At 39.6% G+C, this 16,065-nt stretch overlaps 1 protein-coding gene across 2 annotated transcripts in view; it reads left to right on the top strand.

Annotated features, from left to right (window-relative positions):
* Positions 1-16,065, top strand: part of col4a6 (collagen, type IV, alpha 6) — a 146,703-nt gene that overhangs the window by 74,011 nt on the left and 56,627 nt on the right. For both annotated transcript variants that reach the window (XM_088649116.1, XM_088649117.1), the window contains exons 5-7: positions 11,518-11,652; positions 12,388-12,432; positions 14,659-14,775. In XM_088649116.1, coding sequence (XP_088505242.1) covers positions 11,518-11,652; positions 12,388-12,432; positions 14,659-14,775 — 297 coding nt within the window. The remainder of the gene's footprint in view (positions 1-11,517; positions 11,653-12,387; positions 12,433-14,658; positions 14,776-16,065) is intronic.

Here is a 16,065-nt window from a genome sequence, read left to right as displayed (position 1 = left end):
TAAAGCTTCCAGGACTGGTTGAGTTTATGCAGTGTTCCAGCCCCTTTCCCACACTGCTGGAACAGTTTCACACTTTAACAAATCAGCTGTCTGCACCCGGTGGCAGACTCAAAAGAAACCAGTGAAATTACCTGTTACTTGCTGAGTTTGTGTACAGTATGTGGTTTATTTTCTATTGTTTCTAAATGTTTGTCAAATAACAATTGAAAAGATCGCAGTTTTGTACAACTTTTTGCATGTCATGGAAGCTGTATTTCATAATCAGACATTGCGGTCAAACATTCTTCCAGTGCCCCACATGCAGATACAAGTTAAGACGCCTCACTAACTCTGACACCCTGAACTAAATACGCTTCCCTTGTGCTTACAACTGATGAAGGGTTAAAAAATAAAATGTCAACGAATGCCACAATTGATAATACCTTTTTAAGTCATTGTTAAAAATGTCTAGACCATCAAGGCCACCATCATTCCCCCAGATTTTGCTTTCCTCCTATTGAAATGAATGATAAGTTAAGTCTGATTTTCCAGTACCTGGGCTTTGACTGCCCCTTAGTGATACATGGACATAAACCCGGAGGACTCCATTGCTCCATGACAGAGCCACTCTGTTTTCTTTTCTAACTCCCTGCTGGAGCCTTGCCAAGGATTCACTCTGCAGTTGGATTTTCCTTTTATTTCCCCCCCAAAAAGCTGAGGCAGCCCGGCTTTCGAGACAGTGTTTGGCTTGTCATATGCGCCCCGTCTCCGGGTGGGGCCGGGGGGGAATTAGGTTATCAAGTCCAGATCAGTAACCGTCACAGCCTGCTTGTCTCTGATCTTGGGTGGAATGTTTCCTTGTGCCCTGCCCATCAAAATCAAATGAGCACAGAGTGTGACAGCTAAAACCATCCCCAGACTGCCCGTGCTCGCGAACAATAGGTCCTGCTAAATCCCATGGCCTAATGGGCTGAGCTGGGGAATCTGTCTGTTCAGGAATTCTTGGTTGGTGTTAGCAGGAAATACATTGCATCGTGGGTAATTGTTGCCGTAGGCCCTGCAAAGCTTGGGATTCTTTGTTTCTTAGTGCGGACGGGGATTTGGGACACAAAAACGACTCAGTCTAGTGCAGATTAATCTGGCTGGAAGTTCCCTTTACATTAGCACAAAAAATAAATTCAGGCCTTATTAATCAGGACGACGCTGGCCTTTTTAAAGAGGAGATGCGATAGATGACTAAATCAAACAATTTAAGTGATGACAAGGCCACATTGGACTTAGTTAATGTTCAGGCACTCTGAGGTGAATGTTTGGAGAAACAAACTGAGACATTGCTGTTAAGTAGAGACCATAAATGGGAATGTGTTGGGAACATAGCTTCACAGAATTAAACAAACATACTGTATAGCAACTGCAGCAGACATGTTTCTGAGACTCAAAAGGTTATTGTAAGAAAAATAAAAATATTAAAAGCAGAATAAAGTATTAAAACTGCAAAATGAACCAGAAACTGTTTTTTTTAATGAAAAAATCATTCAGAATAATTTCTGCTAGTTCTTTGCTAAATCAGCTGTTTAATTTGGGTTTTTCATGTTCCAAGTGTAATGGTAGGGAAGAATCTCATCTAATGGACAGCACAGAAAGCAGTATTAGTGCTAGCATCATTTTGCACTTACTAGAATTAGTGTTAAATTTCATTTCTCAATTGTCTGTCTTTTTCTTATTCCTTTCTTGCTGTTTTTCTTTGCATTTGCTATCTAAGAAACAAAATCAGATCTCGTACGTCATTCATTAACCAGTGAACAAAAGTTTACATTGGATTTGTCTTAGAAATTTTTTTAGGAGACTGTATCAAATGGTTTTTGGAAGCTCAAAGACACCATGTCGTGTGGTCTAGTGTTACCTGCTGTTCTTGTTGCTTTTTCAAGGAATTCTAGCATGTTAGTCCATCTTTATGTTAGCTGTATTTCAAAGTGTTCTTGTCTTTTTTTAAATTTAAGTTTCACTATTGGCTTCAGAACTTTGCCCTTAATTTGATGCCCTGATTCTCCAGTACTTTCCTGGCTGTTTTATCGCAATGTTTATAAATTGGTGCTACATTCACAATTCAAATTGTGAGCTGAAATATCACTGGTAGTAGGTGTCTATGAATAACATTCCTCATTTAACTGAGTATGAGTGAGAAAATGCAATCACATTCCAGTGAACCTCAGTGTATATTATGCTTACTGTAAATCACTCTGTAATCATAAAGCATTGCAAAGTTTGCATTATAACAATGTAATACTCCAGAAGCTACTAACTTAAATACTCAGGGTATGTAAGCTGACCGCATCACAAGTGTTCTACTTCATGTTAAACAACATTGTCAATATTTACTATTTGATTAAATAAATAGGAATGATTTCTGTGTTGTGGGTGTGGGAAGAGCCAGAAAGAGGAGAGCCAGCTGTCTTTGCTTCCTTTTCAAGTTGGAAACCAAAGCTGATGGTGAAGTATGACTGTGCTTGATGGCATGGGCTCTAAACAAGGGGATGAGCTGAAGGAATCCCTCTTATCCCTCGTTGAAATGGAAATGAGGTGCTGTCGCGGTGCTCTTCGGCCTTTGATGAACCTGATCCCTCAATGGGAATTTCACCTGCGACCTTCACCTCCATTATACCTCTGACAGCCCACAGACATAGCAAGGGGCCTCTCTTAGAGACAGGACTGTCACGTACTGTAAAGAGAAGGCCAAACGACACACTGAAAGAGCCTGCAGCTCCCACCCACCCCTGCCCTGACTGCGCAGTGCTTCTTCCTCTTTTTCCTAACGTACCCCCTTGCCCCCTGCTCAGCCAGGATTCTGCCTGGGCCAACCCCAGCCCCCCTGGCCAGCAGAATGAAGATGTTGAGTCAGCCTGGGGTCTGTTCTTTTTTGTCCTTGCTCAATGGGCCAGCCAACTTCCTGTCAATGAAAAGGCCTGAAAGCCGCTCTCATAGGGCTGAGGCTGTAAGAATAGCAGAAGACAGCCCGAGCTGCCCCCACACCAAATCCCACTTTCCTGCTGAGCCAGTCTCCGACAGACCCTGTTTGCAATCACAGCCTTTAATTTGTCTCGGTGTCTGGTTGGTTTTAAGCACGTTTGACTGTGTAGTATAAATGTACTGAAAATACCCAGTCTAGGTGTGTGGATAGGTGCCAGGGGTAGTGTCTGGCTATAGAAAACAACAGCTTTTATTAAATTCATCTCATGCAGAAAAAATAAAATCATCATTCTGGCATTGACGTCTCTCGCACACTGTTTGGAGAACAGACCTGCAAAATGCAGGAAGATAAGTAATGTGTGTGTTTTTTATTGTGCGTCTGATATTTATATTTCGTATTTAGAGAAAACAACTTTCACATTTGCGTTTCTGCGGTTGACATTTTTAGACTGCCTTGGCACAACTGTCATTTTGAAAATCAGATTCTATGCGTCTTAATTAAAAGCATGTGAGAGAACTCACCAAGTGTATCAATCACAGTCAACAAAATATTGGCAGCTCTTCAATGCTTTTGAGTCTGATAAGCTGATTTCTAAAAATCCTCACTAGTAACATGTATTGACTTATCATCCATATTTCCATCGAATACATAATAAGCAAGAGCTGTGTCCCAGCCCGTAGTTTGGCTCACAGTCAGTGTTCCAGCCCATAGTTTCGTCCATAGTCAGTGTTCCAGCCCATAGTTTAAACCATAGTCAGTATTTCAGCCCACAGTTTGACCCATCTCCGTTTCCAGCTTATTTGGCTGCTCTTACGTCGCAGACTGTGGAAACCTCATGAATCTGCTTATTGAATGATCGTAGGAAAACAACCTCTGTAACATGGTGTGATATTTTCTTTCAAGTTCCTAATTTATGTAAACAAATTCCTCTGGTTTCCCAGCTTTTATAAACATAAACTTGTTCTCTTGTTCCAACTTCAGATTCACAAAATTCTGTTGTCTTGTGAATATATGCATCAGATCTCCACAGACTCTGCTTTAATCCAGATCCACGTGAAAGGCCAAAAATGATCATATTTTGGTCTCTGTTTTAAATGATGAACAGTAGACAAAATATTTTAACTTATTCCATCTTAACTTTGACACCTTGTTTAACACTATTGTTGGACACATTTGTCACTAACCGGGTACATGAATGAACATGTACAACTAAAATATTTTGGGGAAATTGCCTCTTCAAGCTGAACACCTTTAATTTACCATTTGTTTCCTTGTAACCTGCATATAATACAGTACCTTGAATGTATTTGCAGTGAATTGAATTTGCCATCTTTTTGTGGCATCTTAGTTTTCTTGCTGCCTTTACATTCTTGATGAGACCACCTTTGAATAACAGAATATACAGTAACAAAGTGGAAAATCTAGCTAGAAACCCTTCAGTTCTTAATGTGTTAAAATACTTGGAGTGAATTTTATAATCCAGACATTGCCAAGTCTGGACTGTGTCATTCGTAGTCCATGATTTGGATTCCACCAAACAGGTAGAAGCAAGACATGCCAGCATAGTGTTATTAGTGCAAGGAGAGCCATAGGAGAGACATTCCACCTAATCAGCCAATGCCAGCCATTTCCCAAAGAGAGGACTCAAAATATGACAGCAGATGGCCCAGATAAGTGAAGTACTAATGAATATAATTGCTGTGATTACATGTGACTGTGACTGGGGATGGTATCTGGAGGTACTGGGTCATAACAGTGCCCTGCCTGTGCCTGCTTGCCCATCAACTTGAAGGTCTACCTGACCAAAAGGCAGTGAAAGGGACTTTTCTCCTGTGGCTGAAAAGTTGTACAAGTTGGTCCCTGATGAAATAAGAGCGTGATGTTTTTGAAAGCACGGGGCACATTGCTTACAGCGTCTGGTCAGTCATGAGGTCATCCCCCAGTGTTTTTATGGCCAAAGGATCTGTGGGATGGATGTGCTTTTCTGTGTGAGAAAAAAGGGGATTTCAATGGGGGATGATGGCCGCGTATCAGCATCCAGCCCCCTTCTGTGTGGTAACTGGGAGCAGTAAAAGGATCTTCTTTGATTCAGAAGATGGGCAGTTAGCTCTTTTATGTTCGATCTTTCAAAGGCGTCCTGTAGTGGCGGCTGGGGCCCTCTTGTTAAGACAGCTGCGTGGAACAGCACTATAGCAGGGAGAGCAATATTACACAGAGTGTGGGGCTCTCAGTAGCCACGACAGCATTGAATATGTGTATCAGCACAGCATATAGTGTGATGCTGATACAGTATTAAATGTCGATTCAGGTTTGGTTGAATAACTGTTCAGGTCTTCACAAAAAAATATAATAATTTAAAAGATCCTGGTCACCAGCCCAACAACTTGTAACCTATCAAAAAGCAAAAACCAAAAGAAAGTGACATAAATATCTTTGTAATTTTTAAAATAACATTAACCATGATGTATAAAGCCATCAAGCAGTTTTACATCGTGAATTCTGTTGCATTCTGAAGTTTCCACTGGTATGGAAATATTTTACATTCTTTTCTGAGTGACTTGAAATGAACTGTGTTCAGTTCCATTTTCCCTTTTCTGCATGTGACAGGTGTCAGCGAAAACTCTCAAGCCATTATGGTACAGTATATTTGTAAGTGAAAACCCTGCAATATTTTGAGAAATACTGTATAGCACATCATCTGAGAAGATCAGGATAAAATAACCAGGTAGAAGGTGGAAGTAGGTACTGTAGCTGTGTCAGCATGCATAGGCTGTAAAGGAATAAGTAAGGGTTTATTCCATGCAGAAAAGAGAAGTAAAGATACACAATGTTGTATTTCTTTTCTTTTCTTTTCAGCATGGAATAAACCTTTACTTGTTCACTAGTACATGTGTTTCAAATTCCAAAAAATCATTGATTTGTTGTTGCTAGCCTTATTTAAAATACAGCCCGGGAAAGAACAGTCCTCATTGACCTGTATCATGAAAGTCCGCTAAAATAAAGCATTCCCCTGGGAAATGATCGTTAGGATGAATCTTACTCCCATTGCACGTTTTAATAGGTCAGGTCACAGTGGCCTTGCAGTATAAGCTGATTGGGAGGTTCTCTTGTGAACACATACACATCGAGACGTGTTTTTACAAGCAACTGAAAACAAGGCTTCTCTAAGAACAAAAACGAAAAGCAATGCTAAAAACTTTCTCATCTTGAGTTTTTTTTCTCTCACAAATGTTTATAGACCTCTCAAGCATTATGACTTATGGTGGCTGATTTGAAAAACGGTGGCTTTTACCATTTTCAGTTGTCCATGTAGTTCAAAAGAATGGGAAAAGTATTTTTTCCTGTGTATCTCCTTTTTTCAGCTATATTTCTCCACTAAAACATTTGAGAAAGATATCAAGTGGGAAGAAAGTGAAGTTGCTGTTTCATTCCTTTATCACTGACACTTTGGACTGAAAATTATGTATGCTTTTTCCAAGATTTCCACCTTATTCTTTTGCATCTCTTCTTTAAAACTATGCTGGGTGCCTTGAAAAGAAAGGTGTCTCAAGAGGATAGTAGTAGCCCAACCGGAAAAGCAATTTCTTAAACTCACACCAAGTAATCTCTTGCTCGTTTTCCTTTTCTTTCATCTGGCATATCAGTATAACTCACTGTTGCTAGATTTGTACCTGTAAGTGTTGAAGTTTACTTTCGCAGGTGCTTCCCAGAACAGACCATGGTGATGGATTCACAACCTCTACATCTTGACTGGTCTGATCAATAGAGCAGAGGTTCAGCTTCACAGAGGACAGGGGTTCCTTAAAAGCAAAAGTATAAATTCCTGTCTCCATTCTCTCATTAATCAGATTAGGGGCTTTGACTTTGCTGCTTACAGTCCTTAGATCTGTAGCTCTGATATAACACCAATAAGAGCCTCTTGCTAGGGATGAATGCTGGATTTTAAAGTGAAGTTTAAATCCCCTCACGATTACTGAAGTATTTTTCTTTATCCTTTATTTAACCAGAGAATAAATTCTCATTTGCAATGTCAATCAGGAAAACTGTTTTATACACCAGAGTATTTATTAAGAGAAAGATACCTGAAATATAAACCAATGACTCTCCATACCACTCTCCAGAAACACTTCTCCACATTGCTGTCCAAAGTTACCTGAAATTTACCTGGCTTAAGAGCAATACTAAAACCTCTATTAACATTGTGCATTTCTTTATAAAGCATTTAACCTCATTGACAAGCAAAGTTTCTACAGTAACTGAATACAAAGCACTTTAAGAAAACTGCTACAACACATTTCTTTGCCCCATTAACAATGAGTTACTTTCACTGACAGTAAAAAGTAAACTTCATTTTCAACCAAAAAATAAATTCCCTTATATTTCTCTCCACTGTTCTGGATTCTGGATCTCTGCCTTTTCTCATTTCTGAAGAAGCATGTCTCTCTTCTTGCCTGTGGATGCATCAGAATTTCATTTAACTTTCCAGTGTGATCTCCCACTGTTTTTACAGAGATGTTGAGCAGCTCGGAAGCTCATGTCGTCCTGAAAGGTGACGTGAGAATGTGTTTCTAAGGCTTTCACAAATGTAAAGTGCTTTGCATAAAAGAAAAATATTATTGTTCGCTTTGACAAGCAGCTCGCAAACAGCCCGTGTGAAAGCTTTTGTCAGCCCCAGAGAATGTTGCTTTTCAGATTATCTACCCTAACTAAACCAACTCTTCTGGCTGGTCAGGGGGATGTCAGCTGATTTTGTCTATATATCATAAAACCTTGCAAGCTAGTTACCTAAGAACTCTGAAGTAAAATATGGAGATATTAAAAAGCTAATAGTCTTGATCAAACTAAAATATCCCATCATCATTAAGAAAGAAGGTCCTAAAACTGTTCTAAAACTTTCGGATTCTTCTGGAACATTTCCTCCAACTGAAAATTTCAAGTCACTCAGCTTTGGAGTTAGCAGCACATTCCGGAAAGTTGAAAGTGTTTCAGTACTTCACAGTTAGCTGTAAGTGTCATGAAAGGGGACCGCAAGTAACAATTTCTCAGACCGGTTATTAAATCTCTGCAACAATATAAATTCATTGGCGGTAAACAAGATTTTTACAAATTCCAAATTAAGCACAAAATCGTTAAGTTTGTGAAAATACTGTAAGTCACAAACCAGTGGTCTCACCACGGGCGAGAGGCGAGAGTTCGCGAGAATCGTGAGCAGGGGGTTCCTGCTCACTAGTCACTGTAATGACTAGACATCATAATGCGATGTAGGGGCAAATTAATTACAGGATGTGCAGCAGAAATTTCACTCCAGAAATATTCATACATGATCTGCATGCAGAGTTAACAAGTCAGTAGTATTTGTTGGCATAAACATCGCAAGGTTGAAAGCAATATTTCTATTGGATTAAAAATTATGTATTGACAAACCTGCTTGTTTACAATGCCATAGGGCCGTACATGTCACTGGAAGTTTTGTTTCCTCGTTCTGAATCGCAGAATATAGCACTTTGCATACCTGGAAATGTTGTCTATTTTGTGATGTCAATTGGAGGTTTCAAAATATAAAAATAACGTTGCAGTTCCCCTTTAAAAGAAGGCAACATCATCACATACCCCACACTCTTATTTATATTTATATGCAAATATAAAACAGCAGAGAGATAAATCAACTTACAGGAAAACTATTCCTCCATCATTCCATCAGTTTTTCTCAGGATGTGAAAATAATACAGCCACCCTAACCAAATCTCAGTGCTTCAATTTTGAGTATTTTTTCACAGCCCCCACAAATTGCCTAAAACCTAAACAAACAGTGGTCACACTGCATTCTAGACATTTGTTAATAACTCTCCACACACAATTTATTAACTTGTTATGAATGATGTTATAAATAAGGTTAAAAAATATAACATATCCCTAATGCTGGAGTTAGAAGTATGGTTTAGGCTGATATCTAGAAATACATACAATATAAATATTTAAATAAAGGATAGTAGTGTATGTTTTTAAGCAAAGTGTTATTTGGTGAATAGTTTCTTACTCCTCTCAGTCAGGCAGTCCAGCAATGGTTTGTAAGCACTGTTAAGGTGATAAATGATGAATTAATTCACTATCACGTCTTTAATGACTTTAGGTTGAAAGTTGACCTCAGCTAAAACAGGCTGGATTTATGTTGTTGCTACAATTTCATTAGTTACTTAGATTGTGCATAACCAATTCAGTCACTTGCTGACAAGTACATGGACATTTTTGTGTTCTAAATAATGTGATGTAAAAGTTGTTTGGCAAGACCTTCTTATTCAAATGGGATTCAGGGAATGGTGGATGGGGTACAGTGATCCAGTATTTTGTTGGTAGATTTTCCTGCTCAATTCCCTGCTTATTGCTTCCCCCTGGTGGTGAGTTTTTATGTGTCTGTTGACAGTCCTTTGCAGATCCCAAGTTGGAAACTGTCCCTACAAACTTCAAAAACATTACACATCACAAGAAAGGTGCAGATACCATCTCCTCCTGAATACATTTAAGAGCTCGGGAGTTTATAAGGCAAGGACAGATTCATGATGTTCTTTAAAGACCTCATTCACATCAGTTAAAACATTACAAGACTCATAAACTTGAAAGGAGAGATGTCTTGCAGAGCCTGGATCTAGCCTTGGCTAGCATACCAATTATAAGCTTCAGTATGACTTCACTCGGGTCAAATTCAGGCTATTAGAATTATATTTAGATTAACAAAAAAGCTGTATATAAATGAACAGGAAGCAGTGAGAAAGATACTATTAATAGGTGTGTTCTGTCATGGCTTCAGTTTTAAAAATAATTCTGTTATTATCTGTATCTATAATTAGATTTATGTACAGAAAAATCAAAGACTCTTATGTTTTAACTACACTGTTTGGAAAGTAGGTTAAGTAGGAAGAGAGACAACCCTGTATTTAAGTGAGTCGTCAGTGTCCACTTTCAGACCTGAGAAACCAGTTAAAGATCCGTCACCAAAGTGATGGTCATTGATGTCCATTGAAAACTGGAGGTGTCTGATATATTATTTGGGATACCTGGGAATTCTTTTGGTCCCAGAGAGAATCCACAAATCATGAGAATTTTAAAAGACATTGACATTATTAAAGACATCAAAAGTAATTTGAAAAAGTCAGTTTTCAAATTGAAATTTCAGTGTAAAAAAGGCAAAAGAGGTGTAGGTGTTGAAACAAAGAGCACAACAGGGACAACTATTCTCTAACAACCAACCATGCAAACTGGACTGAACAACATCCAGTTCCTTCCCTTATCTTGTGTCCTGATCTCTTTATGGTTTGTAGTGCTTAAGGAAAACCCCAAATATTGTAAATGTCTGTCCAGCCTGTCAGAGGCTGAGGCAAATGGAAATTATAAATAGCAACAGCTTGTTTTATTAAACTTACATTATTCTAACTTGCCTTAAAAGCATTATAAATCAGAGAGTGAAACACAGGCCAAAGAGAGAGGGGGGAGTCTGACAGGGTGGACACAGACATTAAACACAGAACTGTACTAGAAATTCGGGGTGGCCCAGGGTTAGAAGACAACAACTTCTAACTTTTCAACTTGTTGCAAAACTGAATGTAGGGTTCCATTTTGGGGAGGATTTTAAGGCAATCTGATTTCCTTCCCAGTCTCCCCATCATTCGTGTTATTAGGCAGCCTGGCTGAACTAATAGCACCTCCTGCAGGCTCTACAATACAATTCAGTATTACTATTTCAAGTTTCAATATATACTTTCCTTTCGGAAGTCACAGCTGAATGATGTACACATACACATCCAGGTGGATGCTGCACATTGGTGGTGGTGGAGGGGAGTCCCATTACCTGTAAAGCACTTTGAGTGGAGTGTCCAGAAAAAACCCTCTATATATGTGTAAGCAATTATTATTACGTATGCACATGAGTGTCTTTCGAGATGTTGCTCAGATCATGTGCACTGAAGCAAAGAAGTTGGCTGTTTCTGAGCTTTGACTTCACTCTGTCTTCAGTTCGCATGGGACTGATTTTTATCACTGTAGATGTAGTTTGATCACATCTGCGGATGTCAGCGTAATGACTGATAAGTAAACAAATGACATAAGTCATTTGGCAAATAGATTTAGATGTGAATTTGTGTGCATTTGGCAATAGGTAATTTCCTGTAAGCAACAGGGGAAAACGTACAAAATTGTTCTTATATGACTGAACTCATCGTTACAGCAGAATTATTTCTTTTGATATTTTTTATTAGGATTTACTGATCTATTTGACAGAATTGGGGGTGTGCAACAAGCTACACAGCCATGTTGTTGAAGCTGAAGCAGATGCTCTAGGGTCTTTCAAGACACAGCTGGATGAGATCCTGTTGTCAAGACAGGAAACACGTCTTTACACAAAGGGTGGTGGGAGTGTGGAACAAGCTGCCCTACCTATGTTGTTTAAGCTGATACTCTGGCTACTTTCAAGATGGATGAGATACGTGGATCAATTAACTTCTAACTGATAAACAGGCCAGTTGTGCAGAATGGTCTAGCACTGGCCTCCTTTGTAACATTCTTCTGTTTCTTCACAGGGTCAACCAGGACCCCTAGGGCCATTGGGGCCAAATGGACCCCCAGGATTTCCAGGTAGCCTGGGGCCACAAGGACCAAAGGGTGAGGGGGGCCACCCAGGACCACGAGGGCCTGCTGGGCTGAAAGGAGACAAGGTGCCTCCCGCAATGCCTCCATCTTGCATCATGCAGATAGGTCAAGTCACAATATTATCACCCATGCAGTCCTGGTTTGCCAACAACTGCCACACTTTTGGAAGTAAACTGGGTGCCGGTTCAGGATCATCAGAATTCATAGACCTTTACCTCTCGACATCCAAAGTGATCTTGAACTTTAAAATATATTAGACCCTCGATTTTCAAAGGGATCTTTGTCTCTGATGTTGCGTTGCAATGCACTGGTATAAAAGATTGATGCACAATAGAGATCATTTGAAAGGCCAGTTATTGCTATATTTATATATATTTAAAATAATGTATTATTTTCCATTTGGACTAAATGTTAAAAACAATTAGTTAACATAGAATAATACATTATTAATGTATAAAATTTTAGTTAAAACATTTTTAAATAGTTGACTAAATGCTAAATGTTGACTGAATCATTGCCATTGCCTTTTTATTTATTTTTTTGCCTTTGTGAGCTTTTCATTCTGAATAAACCTGCACAATTACACTTCTATCACATACAGTACAGTAGTTACTTATGTCAAGAATTCCAATGGAGTATTTGAGTGGGAACGTGGCTAATCCATGGCTCTTTTGGGGGCTTTTAAAATGGATCCTAGTTTCATCATCTAGATTAGATAATTTTCACGCCAGAGAACAGTTGGATTTGGAACAAAACCTGTGGCTAACGCAAATGAATACTGGTTTTGTGTTTGGTTTCAGGGACCAATGGGTGTACCCGGTTTCTCAGGAAGTGACGGAGTTCCAGTAAGTACCTTCCCTGGCGTCCAATTCCACCTTCAGGTCTCCTGCAGCCCTCACTACTCGCTGGTAAACCGACATAAACAGCGTATTCTGAGCAGGTGGTAATGGAGCCCTTCAGTGTGCTGGACTTGTACTCATTGAATGACTGTCTGACCAAACCAGTCGGGGCAGTCTGAGACAGGACAGACAGGGGCGGAGTGGTGGCTCTGTGGCTAAGGACCTGTGCCTGTGGCTAGAAGGTTGCTAGTTCAAATCCTGCGGCTGGCAGAGGAATCCTACTCTATTGGGCCCCTGAGCAAGGCCCTTAACCCCAGCTGCTCCAGGAGCACTGTATAAATGGCTGACCCTGTGCTCTGACCCCAAGCTTCTCTCTCCTTGTCTGTGTGTCTCATGGAGAGCAAGTTGGGGTATACAAAAAGACAAATTGTACAGTATATGGCCACTAAAGTGATCTCTCATTTAATGATGCTCCCAAATTGAAAAACAAACAGCAGTGAAACTCTACATCACCCATTTGTTCAATAGCAGCTTAAAATAGTTTTCAACACAGTATGAATTTTTTATATTTGTAAAAAAGCATCCGGGATATTTAAATTGATTTAAAAAATAGTTTTTAAGATTTCATATTGTATTACTCTCATTGCCACTGACTTTTCTAGATTGGAAAACAGTGAAAATGACCAGCTCTTCAGCTGTTGCTTATGAATTTTGTTTAAGGTGTGAAGTTTAATTTACTCATGAATATTCTACAGGTTAAGGGTCACTTTAAAAGTTCATCGTTTTTCATAACATCCCTGTGACTGTTGGCCAGATTGTAGCCCTGTGTAGTCAAGTGTCCTACAGGGCTGTATTTGCGTATCTAGTGTCACATTGGAGATGTACTGTAGTTATGTTGATATGTTGTGCGTGGATTCACATTTCCTGGCACAATGTGAGAGATCTCATTACTAAGGGTCAGATGTTCTGTTTATGAAAGCTCGTGTTTATTATAATTATTTATGCATTTTTCAGACCAGTGATTTATTTTCCACATCTGAAATAATATTCTAAGTGTAGAAAAGCTTCTTTTCAGTGTTTTGAATGGCATGTAAGAGAAGCAGTTCAGTACAAAAACTGACCTAGTTGCATAACAGGAGAATCATGCTGAACCAAGCAGAAGTCATTCAAGTGTAATTAATGAATTATAAATATAATATAGCAGAGTACCAGAACTCTTTTAGGTATTATTCTTCAGTATGGTTTGCTAAATATTGTGTCCCAAAATATCAGCATTTCGTTTGGTTTCATAAATAGCTTAGATCATTTGCTGTAATGGAAAGACAATCTGTTAGGCTCACTGTGGTAGATTTGTATCTGGATCATTGATAGATCTGCTCCATGCTTACGTCTGCTCTGCATTACATTCATATAAACGTGGCTAAACAAGAATAGCTCTACTACATTGCTATACTTATATGTAATGCTTTAATAACAACTTAATTTTGAACCCTTGAACCCTTGAGATCTGTTAAGTTGTAATCAACTCTGCTCACTGCCACCAGACTCATTTACTGAAGACACTGAGATCAGCACGCACTTGTCATGCTGTTCACAGCCCAGGCAGAGGGAGAATCACTACAAGATAACAAGCACCTGGTAACCCCTTTGGGGATGCTGTTGAGGGCCAAGCAGATGGTGCTCTGGCTAAGCCAACCTTACCCAGACCTGAGTGTAATGATGGGGGGTGTTCCCAGTCACACCTGGGCAGAGAGAGAGAGAGAGCTTGATTCAACATCGCCCTGACCACAGTTCAGCCTGTGTTCCAAGCATGTCCTGCTTACATTTTCTGAGTCCGTCCTGCCTGTTGCACACAGTGGGCCGGCAGATTTTATTGTATAAGAATAATAGTGCCAGTAAACATTTTGCCCATTGTTGTGGTAGAAAATGTGACATCATTCCGATAAACCAGCAATTGACGATTAATAGTTGTGTTGTATGCCAAAATTGCAACCTTTTTAGAGTATTAAATCAGAGCAGAAGTGAAGATGTTAAAGAATAGAACAAATTTGTATTTGATTACATTCTTCTTTCTGCTTCCAGCCACCCCATCCCAAAATCGTTTCCCTGTATATACTGTATATCCTTTATCCTCTCAGACATCCTGATGGATGCCTGTTGGCTTCTTGCTTGGCCTGTGTGATGTCACTATGTGCTTAGGGTGCTTCTGATATTTCATGCATCTTATTACAGGGACATCCAGGTCAGGATGGCTCAAGGGGGTTGCCTGGGCCTGATGGCTGCAATGGAACAATCGGGGATCCTGGCCCAAGAGCTCCAGATGGGTTTCCAGGAACCCCAGGACTGCCAGTAAGTGGGTTTTCCACAGGTTTCCCAGAGAAATGGGGAAGTCTAGACGTTTTTCACATCCTCTGTCATAACTGTATGCCCCTTTGCAAAATGTATCCATCAAATGATCAGCATTGCACTCTTCTGGTTGTCTCGGAATAATATTGCTATCCATCCATTTTCTAACTCATCTGTGGAGGGGCCTGAGCATGTCCCAGCAAGCAATGGGCACAAAGCAGGGTATACCCAAGATGGGATTTCAGTCCCTCACAGGGCACACACAGACATAAACATGCACACACTCACTCCAAGGCCAAGTTTTTCATAAGCCAAATAACTTACCAGTATGTCTTTGTCCTATGGGAAGAAACTGGAGCACCTGGAGGAAACGCATGAGAACACAGGCAGCAATAGTCACCAATTCGCTACCATGCCCTTTTGAAATCTATCTGAAGCAAAACCTTTGTCCTGTTTTTCTTCCTTTAGCAGTGAGGTGAGATTGCCAGTAGAATATACCAGGTAGCACGTAAAAAGATGTCTTGAAAGTTTCATCATGGATCTTGTTTTGAAACAGTTACTAATGCATTTTAAATGTGTGATAAAGACCACATTTTTACTTAACCTCAATCTGCACAAAAATTCAAATGTACTGTATTTTTAACTCATGGTGGTCTGACATGTTGAAAGTGATCATTTTTATCTGTTTCTTACTGTATGCTGTATCCTGCAGACATATTCACCTCTGTGCAAACTTTCCACGGTGTTACTGTCTGAACTGGCAATCATGGCACTTTCAAATAGGACTATATATTTGGAATCTATACAATCTACTCCAGACCGACAAAGCTAAAAATGCTGATGTGTTTACAATACCTTTGCTATGGCTCCCACACATCAGTTAAGATGAAAAAGTTCGTATTTTGACATGTAACAAAATTACTGTAATGGGCTGTGTCTGACTAATCAGAGTGGTTTAGCTTGACTTCAAAAGAAATGCACGTGTCTCTTATATTCTGAGAGATTAAATTTCAAGCTACAACTCACATACTGATATTATAATTCAACCATAAAGACACCAGAGCTTTTGAAACAAGTTAGGGATGAAAGCGATAGAAAAGCACAGACCTAGAAAAGATTATTGACAATTTTACAAAGGTCAATGCCCGAGATGGATACAGTAGGTAGGTGGAGATACAATATCTTGGTCCATACAGCAGACTGGCCTGTACCGTATGTGTGACAGTAAGGAAACCTTTACTGAAAAAGAGTCTGCAACAAATTACATAATTATGCATTCAGCACATTCAAATT

Source organism: Lepisosteus platostomus, chromosome 10, assembly GCF_059453375.1.
Source record: "Lepisosteus platostomus isolate fLepPlt1 chromosome 10, fLepPlt1.hap1, whole genome shotgun sequence".
Classification (NCBI taxonomy): Eukaryota; Metazoa; Chordata; class Actinopteri; order Semionotiformes; family Lepisosteidae; genus Lepisosteus; species Lepisosteus platostomus.
This window is presented reverse-complemented; position numbering and strand designations above follow the sequence as displayed.